Here is a 19,141-nt window from a genome sequence, read left to right on the forward strand (position 1 = left end):
ATAATGTTAATATAATTTTAATAATCTTCAGAATTAATACATGACAAATATTTCTGAGCTCATACATTTTCAACGCTAATAAGACACTCAAATTATATTTTTATTCAATTTCATTTTCTTATGGTGATTTCTTACTAGTTATCTCCCTTGAATACATCACTCTCTAGTGTGTTTCGAAGCCCCGTTTCCATGGGCTTCTGTCAACCTGCCATCATGGCCGAAGAAGTAGGAAAGCATTTAGTGCCCCGGAGATGGAGCGTATGAACACGCCTTATGTCGCGATGGGTGGAGAATTTATGGCTGCAAATGATCAGTTTGACTACATGGATACGGATACGAATGTTCTGAATCTGGACGATGGTAGAGAGGGTCGTTCACCCCTGGGTGACCCGACCGCTCAAGACGGCAAGTACCCGAACATTGACGGTGATGGCAGCGACGAGGACGATGGACCAGAGGTAAATAAACATTATCCCAATACAATTTTTTAAAAAATTGATATCATTAATGGGAGATAAAGATATAATTGAAAATAGTTGAGTAATTTAAATAGAATGAAGTTACTATATAGAATGTAATGAAAGTACAAGCTTGCACGCATACAGCGTACTGTCACGTCGCCAGTCCCGTTACGCTCACTGGCCTTTAATCATTACAACGCAGCAAGGGTGGTTATTGAATGGTTTTTATACCTCAGTCGATGTGAAATTTATATAGGACAATATACCAAAATCAGTATATACTAAGTGGAGTAAGATGTTTGTAAAATACGCATAAACCGAACACCTACAGCAATGCCAGTTCCGACGCTGTGATGCTAGTTCCGGCGCTATAAATAAAATGAGTCAATGACGTAGAAAAAGCAGGCCATGTTTACCGTAAATATTCTAAACACGAACTGTTAGTAGTACTCCACCAGTAGACATCAGCATGATAAAGCCAACTGTTCTAATGGCGATACTACATATGGTTTTGCGACTGTGTGAAATGCGTTCCTCAAGGAGATTTCTTTTTGTGGAAATGATTTCCGGCGTCATTGTGTCACACAAGTCAAACTTGTGAAATGCAGTGAATGCAGATTGTCGTTGGTTTCTCTGGGCAGATTTCATCCCACCATAATGCTGCCCACCGTCGTATAAATGAAATATTCTTGAGTACTGCTTAAAACACAAAACAAATAAATAATAATAATAAAAAATTAACATCCTGATATAGACTGTATGCTTAGGAAAGTAAATCACCATGGTGTCATCATTTGTGAGTATAATATTATATAGCCTCATAGCACAAATATATTCCCGCAAGTTGTCATTTAATAAACAGAGTTAGTAGATAGCATTTACAGGTACATGAAATAAAACAAAGATGGTATTAAAATACAGACTGTAAAATGTATACATTATTATTATGGCTGAGAATATCTCTTTTGTTAGTCCCAGAGTGACATAATGGTCATATACACGAGGCCTATATTTCAGTAATATTTCCAGTTTGTTTTACTAAGTATTTGTGCACAAATATGTTTGGATATATTATACACCATGTATTTACAATTACATCATTCCTATTTTAGTTATCTCCGGGTGGTATACTTGATGAAGAAACTGTAGCAAGAGGGCTGTCAAATGTGGGTCGCTCAGCTAGTGGTCAGCATCAAGTCTATTTACATTTGGCACTGCCTGTAAGTATATAAATTCTGAAGTCAATTTTACTAGGTAGGAGCCATGGTTAGGTGTTTAAATCTGCTTTGGTGGTGTTTGTTGTTGAATGCAATACCTCTGAATCTTGTTTTCTACCGAGTCTGCCTGTCTTATTGCTGTGAGACATAATGTAGTTTACTATGCATGTTTTATAACATTCTAAACTCAGAATGGAATGTTATAAATCAACACATTTCTTTTATCATGACATGGCATATGGGTATGAATACCAAAACTCACTGTAATAGCAAAAGTTATATCAATGACTGTGTGATATAGCACTTTTATCACTGAGGCACCCAGCCTGCTGTTAACAACGGGCTACACTGAGTTTGATCTGTACTGATATGTTATAAATTAATGTACATGTACACATACATGTACCATTAGTGTTGGTAAAAGACATGTTTTTATTAATCAGTGACAAATATATATCATTTACTTTCAGGGGTATGCCTTGAAAGACATTAGCATTTTATCAGAATTTGTCCACCTCCAGAAAGTAGAGCTGCCTTACAATGAAATAACAGGTGAGTAACAATTAAGACACAAGAGATATATTCACAATAAGACTTTCATTGTCTGTAACTGATAGCTCATAAAGAAAAGTGACACCGTTAGTCCATGAACAGCTAGAGGAATTTTTTTGTCAAAATCTACAATTTTCCCATTATGTCTCTTTCTCACAGGTTGAGTGGGAGTTGTTTTCCTTTACCAATGTCCTGGCAAATATACACATTTATGTACTTTATGTAATTTTGTTGTTGCAGATTTATCACCACTTGACAGCCTGGAACACCTGTTAATCCTAGATGTGTCCAATAACAAGCTTACTAAGCTGCTTAACTTTTTGCCGCCCAAAAACTTGAAAGAAGTGGATATGTCATTTAACATGATAGAGGAGATGTCTGATCTCTCTGCTCATAGTTGTCTTTGCAAGCTAATACTCGACAGTATCCTTTGTTTATGGAAAATAATAATCATTCCATAATTGTAATGTCAATTTCTTGAAACCTAATATGGCTATTTAGTGTATGACTGTAAAAACAATTAAGCATTTGCCTGAGATAGCATGCACAAGTAATGTGAAAAAAATGTTGTTCATGTCCAATTGTTTGGCCATTTTTTGTGAACAAAAGCATTTCCTTGAATTTTTGAAAGATAATAAAATCACAACTATAAAGGGAATAGAGGCCTGTCAGAGATTAAGCCACCTGAGTTTGGCTCACAATAATTTGGAACAAATACAAGGACTCGAAAATTTACCAATAAAAATTCTTAATCTTGTAAGTATAATTGTATTACTTGCATTTCCCACCAACTGTAAATGAGTTAAGTTTGATGAAAATGAACTGTTTAATAAAGTGCATGAAAAGAGTAACTGTCCCATTTCTACAAATCATTTTATTGGTACATCTGTGATAATGATGAGTATGTTTTAAACTCAGTCATTAGTATATGCACAGTAGACAAACGGTGTAACTCATTTACGTGAGATCTGCTTCATTTATTTCTAGCGTGGCAATAAAATCAAGAAGATAGAAAACATCGAGACACTGAGATATTTACAGGTAAAATATGCCATTGAATATATAAATTTAAAAAGTTTCTTATACTTTTAACCTTTTTCTATATCATTTAAACATACAGTAAGTATTTCTAAAAAAATGTCAACATTTTCTCTTGATCGTCTACAAGCATTGCTACTATGTTGCAAGTGCATATCGCACAGAGTGTTAAGTTAAGCCGTGATCATTCATTTATTCATTTAAAGAACAACATAAAGTACTGAGAAAAAAACAGGTCGCTTTCTCTTAACAGCCTGCCCATTCAGAAATAATGTGTAAATATGATTTGGGCGCCTTCATATTTTAACTTTTCTGTGCGTACTTAACACTAGATTATGTATATATGTCTTCACAGCATGTAAACCTTTCTGGCAACAGCATAAGAAGCATGGAGGGTCTGAAGGAGCATCGTCTCTTGGAATCCATTGATATAGAGGATAATGAGGTGAACTTATTAAAGTAAAAGAAAGCTAAAATATGACGTAAGGTTTATCGAACAAACAGCTGAAAACTATGCAAGAGTGTTGAAAGGCATTCAAATATTTGAATAGTAAGGTGGGCTTTATGAGCCATATTGCCAGTATATAGGAGCTCTGACGTCACATCACTCACCAGAAGGAAGGAATTTTGGGGAATCTTTTAACAGTAATCTTTCACTCGTGGGTAAAAAGGGTTATTCGAACAATCAGTGTTGAGATTAGAGTTGGAAAAACTTTGTGTGATGTCAGAGTTCCTAAACTCTGATAGTATGGTCCATAAAGCCCACCTTAGAATGCAAGTGTTTGACCGCCTTTAACTCTCTTCACAAAAATCTGAAAAATAAATGAAAGTATATTTGTGCATTGTTTTAAGTCGTCAGTTTAGTGACACCTTCTTCACTTTTTAGACGTCTTTTACTTTAAGTAGATGCTGTATCATATGAATCATAAATTCATGATCGGCTTCTTGCTGTTTAAGAGGATATCCAATCATCGTTCTGAACATTACTGTTTTATTTATATTTTGCAATGTAAAAGTTGAAAGGTGTTTTCATTTGAACCAGATAATTATGTTTCTTAAGTTAATTTTTACCAGAGACTAGTGTAATCTATATTAGAAAGAATGTTAGGTTTGAGTGTTACATTTGTTATGTTTCACCACATTTTTTATTCTTTGTTTCAGATAATAGATATTTCAGAACTGAAGTACATTTGTGACCTGCCGATGTTGCGTAACTTAAATTTGCTGAGAAATCCTCTTCAGGAGTTACCAGACTACAGACTCTCCATCCTTTTTCGCATCCAAAGACTAGTGGAGCTAGATAGACGCAAAGTGGAAGTTGATGAAAAGGTGAGTAGACTAGATCAGAACTGGCTAATTTTTTCTATGGCTGTGTCTGGATATTTATTTATTTATTTATTTGATTCGTGTTTTACGCCATACTCATACCTAGGCCTGTGTTATCTGAAAAATGTCAATTAAGAGAATTAGATTGAGAAATCCTTCACTGATTTAAAGTGTGTTCCCGATGTGATAACTTGCAAATGAGGCAGCACAGAATGCAACGTTCATTTGTGGATTGCACGTGTAAATAATATGGCAGATTGGAAGTGGATTGACGTCTGCTCTTGAAAGTCTTCTGCAGTAAACCAAATACGATGTTCCTTTCTATTGACCATGTATTTTAAAGTATTCGTAATTCCCAGTGATCTATATGGCAAAACTGAAGTTACATTGGAGGGTGTATAATTTCAACACAGTATCATGTCTGACATTTGAAGTTGTCACACTACAAAGAAAGGTAAACCGGTCAAAAAGTTAATCTGTGGACATATTTTCAAAGTATAGAAAGGCAAGTGAGTGGATGGTCGATTGGAAACCCGGGATAAAACTCAATGTTTGATTGTCCACTTAAAGTCGGAAAGTCTTAACGTCATGTAGATAACATTTAAAATAGCAGTAGAATTTTTTGGCGTCAGCAATATGTCTCATTAAGGGTCTCAGAATTACACAAGAGCTTCTGTGTTGAATGAAGTGTATTTCAGTTAAACTTTAATTTGAATTGAAGAAAAAAATAAAAATAGAACTATATAATTTACTATAGCCATATCATTCATATTCATATTAGTATTAGTAATATAATATATTCATATTAGTGACACACTCTTGCATTTTCACATTTTTCAGGTGGCTGCTGTTAACATGTTTAACTCACCATTAGAGGTAGTAGCTGCAAAAGACCACATTTTGCATGTGGTTTACAATTTTCTTCAGCCTTGTAAAGTCTGGGACAGGTAAGTTTGAATCTAAATCATAAGATCTTTGACTGTACAAATGTGTGTGTATCACAGAGTACAAACATAAAGTGGGAAATTTCAGAGACAATCTTATCCTGAGAAAGTCATTGTTTTGCATGTATCTGATTAACCAAGTGTATTGTTTTCAATTGTATTTCAATGTATTTAAGTGAATTACAAGATTGGTGATTAAAAATTTGTGCATGTGTAATGAATTTTTCGGGCTGTACTTTCAGCACATTGCCTAGCACTGAGACGCCATATCCTATGTTGGTGTTGGTTGGCCCTGAGGGCTCAGGCAAAAAAGAACTGGCCATGAAGTTGGTTGAGGAATTTCCAGATTATTTTGGATATGGGTGAGTGTGGGATGTGTATTAAAGGAAAAGACAACACTAGACCAAATGCATGCATATTTGCATTGATACCTCACATAAAGTTTAAAAAGCATACCTTTTTATTTCTGTGTTGTTGCATAATCAAGATAGTTCAAGGTGAGATAAAATTGGCAAATTGAGAAAATCAACATGCCATGATATCAATTTTAACTGATCAGACACAAGTTATTTCTATAACCTGAGAATGCATCTGTTTCTGGTGACATCTCACAAACCCTTTTATGTGTGTAGGGTAAGAGTGACGGATTCTCTGATTTATTGAGTTACCAAGCACGTGAGAGAAAAAGTCTGGCCATTTAGATCATTTTGCAACCATGTTCCAAAATGGTCATGTTATTTGTTGTCTCTTCTTTTAAACATCTTTTTTTTTTATTGCTAAGCACATTGCTATGTTTTCGGGAACAAATCTTTAGGTTCACTAGATATAGAAGTCAGAAAATGTCAAATTGGATGTATATGTGCAGGCCACCTTTTACTAGTAGACATAAGTTTATGTTTCATGTAATAATGAATCTTTTGAGTTTGAAATAGAATCATTCATGTGATGAAAGTATTTGGATATTTATTACAGGTGATATAAAACTTTCTGTTTTGCAGTATTTCACACACGACTAGGAAACCATATCCAAATGAAGAGGCAGGAAAAGACTACCACTTTGTGTCTTTGGAAATGTTTGAGCAAGAAGTGAAAATGGTACCAGTATAGTATTTTGCACTCTTTAAAACCTTACAATCTTTCCTTGTCACATGTCAGAGGTCTCAGAACAGGATACAAATGGTTTGGGTATCATTTGACCTTTTTGCATTTAAAGCAGCCATAGCCAGGTAACTGAAACAGTATGATCACAAAGGTAGTGCCCATACAGTATCTTTAGCTTACAGCAGTCATATTGAAGAGTGCTACATGTATGTTGAAACTGAAGTGAAGAGGCTGTTTTAAATCTATTGTAGGAATAGTAGAACGTGAACTATTTTGAAAGATTTATATTTGGATAAGAGATCTGGCTTCCTTACATTATTAAATAAATGTTAATTATAATTTTGGTATTAATAATTACAAATGTACTTTTAATTGTAGCCATTTTTAGAATTTGAATTGTTTAATTGATGTTAGCATCACTGTTATTCCAGGGCCAGTTCATCCAAACTTATGAGCTCAGTGGAAATTGGTATGGCCTTCAGATGGAATCTATTGAGAGCATAGCCCGAGAAGGGTTGGCCAGTGTTGTGCATATGGAGCTGGAGGTAAGAAAATTAAATTATGCTTTATTTTAGCACAGGCAGCAATTAACAATTTGATTGGAATGATATTAAATCCAATTAACACGAAAATTGCCCTTTTGTCCAGAAACACTGTGGAGTAGCTCTTGTTGCTTGTGCGGCCTCGGTGACAGTAAACGGTTGCATTTTAAGGCTCATTGAAGACCACATGCCTCCCACCGTAGTTTGCATATCTGTATATTACACGTGGGAAAGGCCAGATGATCCCATGTGTCATGTATGCTTTTCCATATACACTGAGAAAACATACTTCTAAATCTTGCAAATAGTTTACATTTCATACTTGCTTATTTTAATTATCACATGGTCTGGTCTGTGGCAGGTTTGAAATAGTATTTGTTGACATTCTAAATGGTTTGTTTACAGGGGATGTTGTCTCTCAAAAACACTTACTTTGAGCCCCGTTATGTGCTAATTATGCCTCTGACCAGGGAAAACCATGAACGCCGTCTGAGGGAATCCGGGCTATATTCGGAATCTCAGGTTGAAAACATCATCAAGAGAGCAAAACTCTGTGCTGAACACAATCAGAATAACCCTGGCTTCTTTGATACAACGATAAACAGTGGTATGTGAATTGCATGATGTATTTGTGATAAATTTACTCTGAAGGTAGCTCTTATTGTTGACAATTTCTACATTGAGTTGTGTGAAGTGCTATAAAGTCTAATATATTCAAGGTTCACTGATATGTTTTCATTTTAGTAACTTTTATTGGCATGACTATTACAGATGATATTCAGGAGGCATACAGACGTTTAAGGCGCTTGGTCATGGACTACCTGGGTATTAACATCCCCACACCGCCAATGTCAGAACATGGGGAGACAACAGAGTCACATGGCACTACAGAGCCTACAGTGGCAGGTCAGAATGGAGGTTCAGCAGCTATGGGAAGAGCATGGTCTAAAGCGAGCATAGCAGACAGCCTTACTCTCTCCCAAGCTCATACCTGGACAATCAAGGCACAATCACCAATACTTTCTGGGCGAGGAATTGTGGTAAGCTCTAAGAGAGCATGAAGGAAATGATTTTTTGTTCCCAGAAATGTATGTTGCATCATGAAGACTAACTGTGGTCTATGGACTTCATTTGTTAATGATGCTCTAATCACCCCCTTTGTGAAATTGTATGCCCATGTGCCCCCCACCCCCACTCCCATGTGTCAGAATGTAGTACCTAAGCTTCCTATTTAACTGGGAGCAATGTGATAAAATTTGGATGCTGACTTGGGCAGCAACTTGTGTTTGATTGCTGAGACTATAATGAAATTTACTGCCCTAGGTGGATAATTGGTGTAATAATCTGTGCTTGTTCATGTATGAAATCTTGAACATCTTTCCTCATGTCTAAAGGCATTAAGTCTTTCTTCACTTCTGTACCTGATTTTCAGGAAGAGGAGTCCCTGAAGAGGCGTCAAAGTGCTGCAAAAGAGGCAGTAGCTGGTTATGTACCTCCTCTATATGAACAACTTCTCAGCCAGTAAGTCATTATGTTCAGAGCTGTCCCATGTGAAACATATTTTCTGATTTTCTGCATTTATAGGAGTACAAGTATGAAAGAAATTAGAATGGTATAATCCGTACACACCAAAGTGGTTGTCGTCCATAGGCATTTTAACATGCATGACTTAAATATGGTTAGTGCGGCAAGTTTTGTATGTACTATTCATCAGAGATATATGGTACCTGGTTTCACAAATGTTCATTGTGTAATCCACCAGGTATGACAAGAAGGGCATGGTCCCCTGTTTCAAGCCATATTATATTATAAAAAAAATCTATATTTCAGATGTCCTCGCACTGCTCCCCACACTGCCGCTGGTCAGCATGGGTTGGAGGGCAATGCTGAAGGTCTGAGGTCAGTATCTGCTCCGGCTGACCATGTGGGTAACATGGACACACTTCCACCTGACTCACCAGACTCCAGTTCAGCCAGCTCCAAAAAGAGTGACCACCTCTCTAACCTCACTTCAGCCAGCCCACCTCCTAGGGAAAACTCACCTGAAGGCTCCGAGGCACAGATCAATGAGAATCATTCACTGCCAATGGAAACTGTTGACCCCATGGACTTGTTTTCTGGGGGCCAGACGTTCAGCCACAAGTCTGGGTCACGTCCTCAGTCAGCTGCTAAAATGTCAATGGATCTACCTCCCCCTAGGCCTGCATCTCATTGCTCACAAAATGACAGTCACCAATGTAACCGTCCTGGTTCAGACAGACATGCCGTGTTGCCCCCAATATCTCCGTCCCCTAAACCACTGAAAGCTACAGCTACTTTCTAAAATCAGTCTCTGAAAACCTGAAAGCCAAGCAAGACTGTGATATGAAACAGTTATCTGTTTCATTACAATTTTAATCTTATGCTCAACTATGGTGATATTTATGATTTTGGGAAACCAGTGTGTACTTAAAAATCAGCATTATGCAAAAGGTCGTGCACAATTCTACAGATACTTTTTCTTATTAACTGCTACACCCAAAACAAGTGAAGATCTGTAGCATAGCAATAGTAACATTATTGTCCTGCTTTCATGTTATTACTGTTTCACCAAGTATACAGCAATTGTTATAAATACATCTGAGTGGTAACGCATCTGAATAAAGGTATAGATTTACTGTATATATTACCATGAATATTTATGCCCTAGTTTACACACTTTTGAATGTAAATTGTAAATAAAATTGTACTGTGTGTAAGAAACATTAAATAAAGTGAAATGAAAAACTATTGTTTTCTTTTTTGTACCAGTATGCTTAGCTTGCTTTCTGGGTTTACATGAAGCCGGAAATTATTCACTTCATTGTCTCATAAATAAATCTCTTAGTCAAATTCTCAAATTTATCTCAAAGTCAAATTCATCAAATTCAGTAACACCTTAAGGGCCGTTCATAAAGTATGTAAGCTGATGGGCGGGGGATGTATGCTTCATGAACAAGGGGTGTACAGTGGGGATTGTAGGGGTGTGTGGATGCATCTATCGTACGTACAAAATGTACACACGTAAAAAAAAAAAAGTTAAAAGTGATAAATGAAGTATGTGCTGTTGTACTGATTAGTAATATTCGCCATGCATTGTACAACGGCATCACAAACAAGACAGGGGTCGTTGCTGCGTGTCAGTTAATTATAGCACATGGTCTGTGTGGCTAAACTTTTCAGTCATTGCTGATCAGAACTGGAAATGGTACCAAATGTGAAAAAGCAGACGTGCCATGATGATTGCCAGAAGCTTTGGAATGAAGTATAACCAGTGACATCAGAAAAGTAGCTGTCGCCGAAATTTTGGCAGTGCTTTTGTATTGATTGTATGGCTTTAGCCCCGTACAACTTCACAAAGATGATTAAATACAAAGTCCTCCATAAATCTGCTAGAAACCGGTCCAAACTATCGTTTACTATTTTAGGCATTGAAATGTCCTGTTAGCTCATTAGAACATGTAAATCAAGGGCATGTAATCGTTCTTGTACACCTTGATATAATATTATTGACTGCATCCATCATTTGGTCGCTTTATGCATTTTATAAACCTATATGCATCAACGTACTACGTACATGGGGTGTGGGCAGTTTTGTACATGATGCATACAGTGGGGATTAGCTGTCATAGCGTTCGCAATTTGAGCCTACATAATTTATGGACAGCCCCTTCTAAGACTAGTATCCTGTGCCAAGTAATTTTTTTTTCTTTTTTAGCCCTGTACATGCCACTGGGCCTTTATTCGGCTCTTGACCACGATTTTACATTAGTAGCCCTTACAATGCCCAGGTGGTCTGGGGCAACAGGGTACCAAGAAAGTTCAGACCAATATGGTTTTAAACAGGGTAGTTACCTCCCCTTGGGTGTTCCATAAATTCTTCTTTGCACATTTTTTTTTTAGAAAGAAATGTACCTTGCGGTCTTCGGTTCCATGTGGATTTATTACATAAAAACGAAATTTACCCTTGTCCTATTTTTACACTCAATGGTGAATTTTAATTAACAATTTTGTACCTAGCATGAAGTCTAAGGGGTGGTAACCTATACCAACCATCCATCCCAATGGATAAATGCTTGCTCAGCAGCAGTTTCTGACTTGTGTACATTTCCTGTTGTCGAAGTATTACATTCGTCATTCTTTGGGTTACAATATTGTCAGTAGACCTTTTGTTTGCCTTACCAGTGGAAAACCTGGATCCAGTGATGGCTGGCAGTGTTTGGATCAATACTTGTTCACATAAGTTATTATAGCCTACTGTGCATTTTGATTGATATAGGACATTGCAGTGGTGCAACTCTATTAACGTCAGCATCAAGAGATGCAAGTTCATTAAAAGCGAAAAGCCACATCTCGGCATGAATTTTCAAGATTATCATAGAACTGACAGGTGACCACAAGTCCATCTTACGTATAACATGCAAATCTCGCTCTGGGGTGTCATTTGGCCTTACATGAATTTCACACAAGCTACAAGAAGACACAGTGGAGATTAAACGAACATATCAGCTTTGCATTGATGGTTACTGATAACAATCACCACCAAACTTCTTAAGTTATGACACTGTGTAGATTATAACAACATGATGTGATATATGTAAAAAAAAAGTGATTTACAAAGTTTAGTGAAAGTTTTCCTATGTTATTTTCAGAGCATCAAAGTAGTCTTGAATTGGACACACTTCACTTGTATATTCCAGCAAGATCTTGTACTTCTTGTACTTGACAGTCTTCTAGACGAACAGTAGTGAGAGTAAGTGGCTAAGCTGATTAGCATGACACCATGGCACAGGAGCCTCTCATCAATGCAGTCACTTTCAGCCCAGATCATGCTGGCTTCCTCTATGGTCATACATGTGAAGATCTGCCACTAACCTGTAGATTGCTGGTTTCTCTCGAGCTCTGTCTGTTTTCCTCCCACCATAATGCAGGCTACCGTTAAATATTCTGACTACAGTGAAATATTCTTGAGTACCTCATAAAACACCAATGAAATAAATAAATTGTTTGTGTGTGGTTTTCCTTTTTTGGTTTGTGTTTTTCTCTATCCAAATTCTTTTTCAATGATAGACTGGATTATTTAAAGTGCTAAAGAATATTTCACGCATATACAATGGTGGGAGGAAACTGGGCACAGGTTGCTGCAAGACCTTCCCACAAATGGCCGGAAAGGAAGCCAGCATGGAAATGTGAAGATACACACAATCCTGTACTTGAGAAGCACTATTTTATTAGTTTTATCTACAAAAGGGGGAAAACCACTTCAGTCAATCCACATTGTCTCATTAGTGGTACATATACCATTGGTTATGTCACTCATTCCTACACATCAAGAAAAAAAAGCATTAAATTTTGATCCTCGTCATGACTGCTTTAACACTGCTCGTTTTCCTTCTCCTTTCTTGGGTTTTCCTTTTCCTCGAAGCTTCTTTAGTCTAGCCATTTCTTCTTTAAAATCAAGATGTTCATCTCTGAAATCCCACAAAAACAAAACTTTCTCAATAAAAAGACAAGACAATAGCAGAATCTGATCATTTATCTTTTGATCAATTCATGCCCAGTTCTGGGCTTGTTTCTGCACAGATCAGTTTCACCTGTTAAGAATGGTTGAAACTATCAATAGCAGCACAGCTATATTGATATTTTCAAAATATAGCCTTTAAAGTGTTATAAGTGACATCCATAGATGAGTTTTATAGTCACATTCTACAACTTCTTCATACATACACTGTTACTAGGAACATTATTTTTAATCGCCCTTGCAAGAACAACAGGCTTCCAGCTTGGAAGTCTCAAAATTTATGGCAGATTTTAAAATTTATAAGGTTAATATATTTCATTACCATATAATAGTGTATCTTTGCTGTGACATGGTCATGTGCAATATATGCTCACTCAGGTCCATTTGTTTCACAAAAACTTAAGAACTGAAGTAATAGGAAATAAGGTGCATTTTATAATTAGAAAAAATGCATAGGCATATGTTACCTGAACAGCCCATGGTATCGTAGACGGCGCATAAACAAGTCTGTTTCATGATGCTTAGGGTAGTAGTCCATCAATTCTTGATTTGAGCTTATGGGTTCCTTTTCAAATAGTTTCACAACTTTCAATGATTTGGAGTTTGTAGGCCTTGGAACCTCAGCAAATATTCTTGCTGCAAGTCGTGCCATTCTTTTTGCATAATTTGACATTCCTGAAGCAGCCATATTGGCCCAGTGTGTAACTAAGTGCCTTTAAATCTGTATTGCAGTTTCTGTATCTGTTGATCCAATTATGTACCCAAGGCAGAGATTTCATCCATGGACATTATCTATAAATTAAAAAAACAAACCCTTCAATAAACATGCAGTCTGATCTATAGCTATATTAAACTGGGCTTGATTATTGACTACTGGGCTTAAACTTTACATTCTTAAGTTATGGTCACCCAGCAACTTTTGCTTATGGTCTACTGGTAGCCCGTAATTTAACAAGTCCACCGTAGTCTCTTTATTTATATTTATCAACAAACAAGGTAGATAATAAGCCATCTAGATGGACTTTAAACATTCTACTATTCACCATGGCACTGAGTCCATCCCTATCTCTCATAAAACAGATTTCCAACTACCATCTCCTTCCCACTCTAGGCTCCTCTCTCTGGTTGAATCTCTTGTTGATTCACTACCCTTTCCTGTATAACTAATTAACTTGATGTCTTGTGGTTTCATTCACCGCAAGAACTTCAAAGGTACCAAACTGCATGCTGTTGAGAGCCATTTTGAAAAGTCATGTAACCTGCATGGCTTCCTGAAATGTAATTGAGCTCTGGTATTAAAAACATCTTGAAAACAATATTTTCAATACCATCTGTAGGCACAACTTCAATCTTCATAATTCAACCGACAGAAGAAAAAAAAAGGATTTGATTCTTTAATGCTGGAGAGTTTGTTTGCCACAAGCGTGGACATCACTGAAATCAGTTCCATCAAGTCACAGATCAGAAATGTATGGCGATTTCTTTGAGAGGCTGGGATAGAATAAGTGTTACGATGCATGGATCTCAATGAGGTTTGCACTGATGGCGCCCAACCCAACTGTGCTAAAAAGCTCTTTTTTATGCTCCTCGTTTCAGACAACTGAAGTTGTGCTTACAGATGGTAATGGAAATATAACAGAATTTCAAAGCCACAGTTACACTTCAAAACCGCTCATAGGTCACATTAAACTGACACCGGGCCAAACAGTGTGCATGAGCAATAAGCGCGGGAGCAGGAAGTACCATTTAGAAATTCTTTGGTATGACTCAACCCAGGTTTGATCCTTGTACTTCCCAATTTTGAGACGAATGCTCTATCCAACTGCACCGAAGTGGTCCAAAATAGCTGTGGACGACGAGGTACTCAGTATTGCCAAGGCTCTAGAAGACATTAGGGCCTTAAGCCAGTGAGTTAATTAGTTCATCGGTGAGTGAGGGCAGAAAATTAAGTGGATAGTATTTGAGATTCCACCAGAAAATTACCTGTACATAGAAATAAGCAGATGAGTTGAGTTTGATTACAGTAAGTGGGAGGAAGTTGTGTTTGAAATTCTGTGCAATGTGTTTTAAGAGATAGAGATCGACTAAGTGTTACAATGAATGTCAGAATATAGCATAAGAGGGAGTATGAGCCTACATGCATCTATTTACTTATTTATTTCATTGGTGTTTTACGCCGTACTCAAGAATATTTCACATATACCATGGCAGCAGGCATTATGGTGGGAGGAAACCGGGCAGAGCCCGGGTGAAACCCACGACCATCCGCAGGTTGCTGCAGACCTTTCCATATACGGCCGGAGAGGGCGCCAGCATTAGCTGGACTTGAACTCCCAGCAACCGCATTAGTGAGAGGCATTGATGACTCGGGAGTCATTACACTGCGCTAATGCGCTAACCAACTGAGCCACGTAGGCCCCCTCTACATGCATCTGGATGGACTATGTAGATGCCAGATGTTGAATAAGGAGGTTGATCATTTAGGTGCAGCGATTATTTCGCACTACAATAGAATCATTCAGCAGATTAATTCAGACAGCTAAATGATGCCCCTGCTTATTCAACATCCGACTTCTAAGTGTGGGGGTGGTGGATGGGATTTTAAAATTGAGGGTGGTGTCACATGGTAAATTGACGCAGCTTTTCACAATTAACTCCTGAGAAGGAACTCATTGACTAACAATAGTCACCCTAGTCTTTACAAATGCCAAAACATTTCTTCTGATGGAGAAATCGCTTCAAATTTGAGTTGTGGTTTCACGAAGGTAACGAACACTGGACACTCTGTGATATAGTATTACAGGGCACACAGCGCCGAATTCCCATACGAACTTATTCTTGAATATTAGACTACCATAGGCCAGAGCGTGTCACCTTTAAAAACATACAAATTTATTAGATGCCGGTAAAATAAGACTCTCTTAAAGTATATCTTACCACAGCGAGTTACAGCCGAGCTGCTCATGTTTGTGGAGATCGTAAACTTGGAACTCTCCTGTTGCTGAAGGAATGTTGAGTCTACTTTTGAGATGAAAGGTCAATTTGATTGGTAAAGCCGCGAAAGGAAAACTTTTCGTGTTTAGGCGCCAGAGTTCCGTCTGTGTCACGCGAAAGTATGAAATCTAAGCAATGCTGTATTCTTAAGATAGAATGGCTTTTACGTACTTGTATTGCACTTGGTTTTGATAAGAGAATGTACGTAATGTAGTGTACCCCTGCCTTCCAGATTCCAGTTCGTGGATTTTTTAAAATATAGACTCTGGGTATGTTTGTGTCTGATTAAATCTTCATAGGCCATAATGTGTCAAGAAAAAATAATATACATTTGTTTCATGAATGGTTGTATACATACATGTTAATTCGAAATATTGATTGAATGTCGATACATTTCCCCAAATCATGTTTATGATGGACACAGCCCCTTGTATCAAGCAGATCGCCATTACAGGCTTATGCAATACCCTATGTCATATTCCAACCTTTCCATTTTATAAGGCCTGGGGTATAGGGTATAGCATGGTATTAGCATGTATGTTTGATCTTCTGATTTGATACCAGGGCATGTGATGATGGGGAAATTGACATTGGTAGATTCTGTATAATATCCATTACAAAATTATAAACCACTGCTTATCTTTTTATACATCCTTACATAGCACAATTCAGTAATTTGCCTAATACAACATCTGTTTGCTGCATCTGTATGTGCATGTTCATTCCTTTATTGCAGTGTATATGTTCAAGTAGATGTATAGGCCTATATATTAGTATACAATGTTAGTTCAAACTTAGACAGGTTTTTTTTCTGGTGATGTTTGCCCTGTCTTGTGTAGTGTGAATGTGTAAACATTTTAGTTAATTTTATTTTGTATTTTCAGAATAATTGATGAACCAGCATGGTGAATGGACATGTGATTCCCTTTACACCCATAGCTGTTGATTTCTGGAAGATTCGAAAGTCTCCCAGGGCAAAAGGTGTTTTTCCTGTCACACTGTCATGCCGACCACACCGAGGGCCTCTCTTCAACCTGGAAAAAACCCATCTATTGCTCAGAGGTAACAGCAAAAATTGTGCAGCTGAAGTTAAATGTGGATGAAAAAATACTACGTCCTCTTGAACTGAATCGCGGCCATATCATAGGTCTGGATAGTGAAAGCTCTGAAACCATGAGTGTAATGCTCATAGATGCAAACCATTGTCCTGGGCAACTATGTTTGTTTTTCAAGGATACTTTGGAAATATTCTCTACACTGGGGATTTTCGTTTCCATGTAGATATGCTAACGAAAACCCCACTTCTTGAATTAGGCATTGATACACTGTATTTGGATAATACTTACTGTTCTCCATCGTGTGAGTTCCCACCTAGGGAACAATGTGTAGAAAAAGTCTTAAATATTGTGAGAGAAAGTGCAGATGCTGACAGCATAGTCATAGGCATTAGGTCTTTGGGTAAAGAAGAGCTCCTAGTTCAGATCGCACACTCAGTCAATGAATGGATTGGAGTGTCTCAAACTTTTTATGAAACTGCTGAAGTTTTGAATCTCCCGGATGTTTTTAACACTAACATTTCAAATTGTCGTATAAAAACTCAACCCCTTCATATGATTTCAAGTAAGAATGTGAAACAGTGGAATGAAACACACCAAACAGTGGTCATCCTACCGACAGCTCTTTATCATGGTATCCAAGGTATGCCCTTTTCCAACCTAGAGAATGTGCATATTGTGCCATATTCTGACCACAGCTCTTATACTGAACTAGTTGAGTTTGTTTCCAAGATAACTCCTAAAAGAATAATCCCCATTGTAAGTGGTAGATCAAGAGGTCTCATGGGAATGTCTGGTCAAGATCGTTCAGATATGAGTTGCTTTTCTCAGTACATGAAATCGGCCAAAATGCATTCTTTCTACATTCCTGCAAGTGTGAAATCTTTTATGTCCAGTGGTGGCTCTGCTCTCAAAACCTGTCGACAAAAAAGTGCGTTGCGCTTTCTGCGGTCGGCAAGGAAACAGGCTATGAAATCCAAGTTGGGAGTAAATTACATTGACTCTCCAGAGAAAACCAAGCCAGACCTAAACTCAGGTGTGGCACGACCATTAATTACCAGCGGTCATCAGGAAGTATTGGTGAACAAAAGAAAATGTGATGATTTGTCAGACAGTAAATGCAGGAACGAAATGGAAAATTGTCCCTCTTGTGATGGTCTTGAAGAGTTTGCACATGTATCCCGAAAATGTAAAAAATGTGCTTTGGAGACAGATTTTGGTTATCCTAGAACTTTTGTCGAACAGATGGAAGAGCCTAACTTGGCATGTAATGATGAAAAAGGCCAAGTCACAGTGATTACATTAACAGTAGAAGACAGTGAGTCTGACCCAGAATGTGATCAAAGCAATGGTGTAGAAACCCGTGGAAAACAGGCAAACACCTCTCAACTCCATGGTGACTCCACCGATGGAGAATCTTTTAACAACAGTGAGCAACTGGAACAGTTCTTTGAGAGTGTAGATAATCCATCTCCTGTTTCTTCAGCAATATCAAATGAATTAAATTATTCTGTAGAACCTGATTCTCTGCATTGTGGAAATAAGGCAGTAATGGGAAAACATTTATGTGAGGAATTCAATGTAATACCATTACATAAAAAAAGACGACGGAAGTTGATGCATACTTATTAGAAGAACGTAAGGCATGAATTGGTCCTTCATAAGTAATGTGGTCATATTTATTTCAATGCTAATTAGCATAAGATTTTGAATTTTGATAAAGAATTTCATTAATGTAATACTTTGAAAAAAATGTGGAACAACATGTTGAGAGCCTGAAAGCTTTTTAAATTGTATGATGAACTGTAAGCTATGAAATCTCAGATACATGTACAACAAGTTTTCTGATATATTTGATTTTATGTAAAATGTGATTTTTATGTAAAAGTTAATAAATACAATACAGGTATGTTGAAAGTGTGAAAGATTTTTTAAAATTGTGTGATAAACAATAAGTTATCAAATACAAGTATTCTAATTTGACTTCTTAGGTTAAAACATTCTTTATAAAGAACAGTACCGGTATATTCCTGTGTTCTTAAATAATGTGTTTATATATTTATGTTGTATATATTTGTGCAGACAAACCACACTTCATCTGCTCAAACTATGCACCTGTTTACTTTATTTATTTTATATTTATTTGATTGGAGTTTACTCTGTGCTCAAGAATATTTCACTGAAACGATGGCGGTCAGCATGACAGTGAAAGGAAACCGGGCAAAGTCCAGGATAAATCTATATTGTCAACGATTCACAGGTTGCTAGCAGACCTTCCCACACACGACTAATGCACCAGAAAGCCCAGGATACAGGTTGTGTTTAGTGTCATTTCGGCAGAGTGTCCCTGTTTAGACACTATGCCGAAACAA

The 19,141-nt window shown here is 37.2% G+C and overlaps 3 protein-coding genes across 3 annotated transcripts; 2 read left to right on the top strand and 1 right to left on the bottom strand.

Moving 5' to 3' along the window:
- The first annotated feature begins 221 nt into the window (after window positions 1-221).
- Window positions 222-9,858, top strand: LOC135471151 (leucine-rich repeat and guanylate kinase domain-containing protein-like). Its single transcript, XM_064750238.1, has 16 exons — window positions 222-458; window positions 1,574-1,681; window positions 2,149-2,230; window positions 2,471-2,653; window positions 2,862-2,986; window positions 3,218-3,271; window positions 3,624-3,713; window positions 4,430-4,597; window positions 5,435-5,541; window positions 5,781-5,900; window positions 6,537-6,633; window positions 7,071-7,184; window positions 7,587-7,788; window positions 7,953-8,221; window positions 8,614-8,702; window positions 9,012-9,858. The coding sequence occupies exons 1-16, from the start codon at window positions 252-254 to the stop codon at window positions 9,502-9,504; spliced, it is 2,508 nt and encodes an 835-aa protein (XP_064606308.1). The 5' UTR covers window positions 222-251; the 3' UTR covers window positions 9,505-9,858.
- Window positions 9,859-12,417: 2,559 nt separating this feature from the next.
- LOC135471769 (small ribosomal subunit protein mS33-like) lies at window positions 12,418-15,732 on the bottom strand. Its single transcript, XM_064751099.1, has 3 exons — window positions 15,658-15,732; window positions 13,188-13,512; window positions 12,418-12,670 (listed from the first exon to the last, which is right to left on the bottom strand). Exons 2-3 carry the CDS (start codon window positions 13,406-13,408, stop codon window positions 12,562-12,564), a joined length of 330 nt encoding a protein of 109 aa, XP_064607169.1. The 5' UTR covers window positions 13,409-13,512; window positions 15,658-15,732; the 3' UTR covers window positions 12,418-12,561.
- A 51-nt stretch (window positions 15,733-15,783) lies between these two features.
- On the top strand, window positions 15,784-18,662 carry LOC135471498 (5' exonuclease Apollo-like). Its single transcript, XM_064750758.1, is given in 4 exon segments — window positions 15,784-15,833; window positions 16,599-16,691; window positions 16,693-16,924; window positions 16,927-18,662. Coding segments are annotated over 3 exon segments (1,782 nt in total). The 5' UTR covers window positions 15,784-15,833; window positions 16,599-16,616; the 3' UTR covers window positions 18,402-18,662.
- Window positions 18,663-19,141: the final 479 nt, after the last annotated feature.

This window comes from Liolophura sinensis, chromosome 7, assembly GCF_032854445.1.
Source record: "Liolophura sinensis isolate JHLJ2023 chromosome 7, CUHK_Ljap_v2, whole genome shotgun sequence".
Lineage (NCBI taxonomy): Eukaryota > Metazoa > Mollusca > Polyplacophora > Chitonida > Chitonidae > Liolophura > Liolophura sinensis.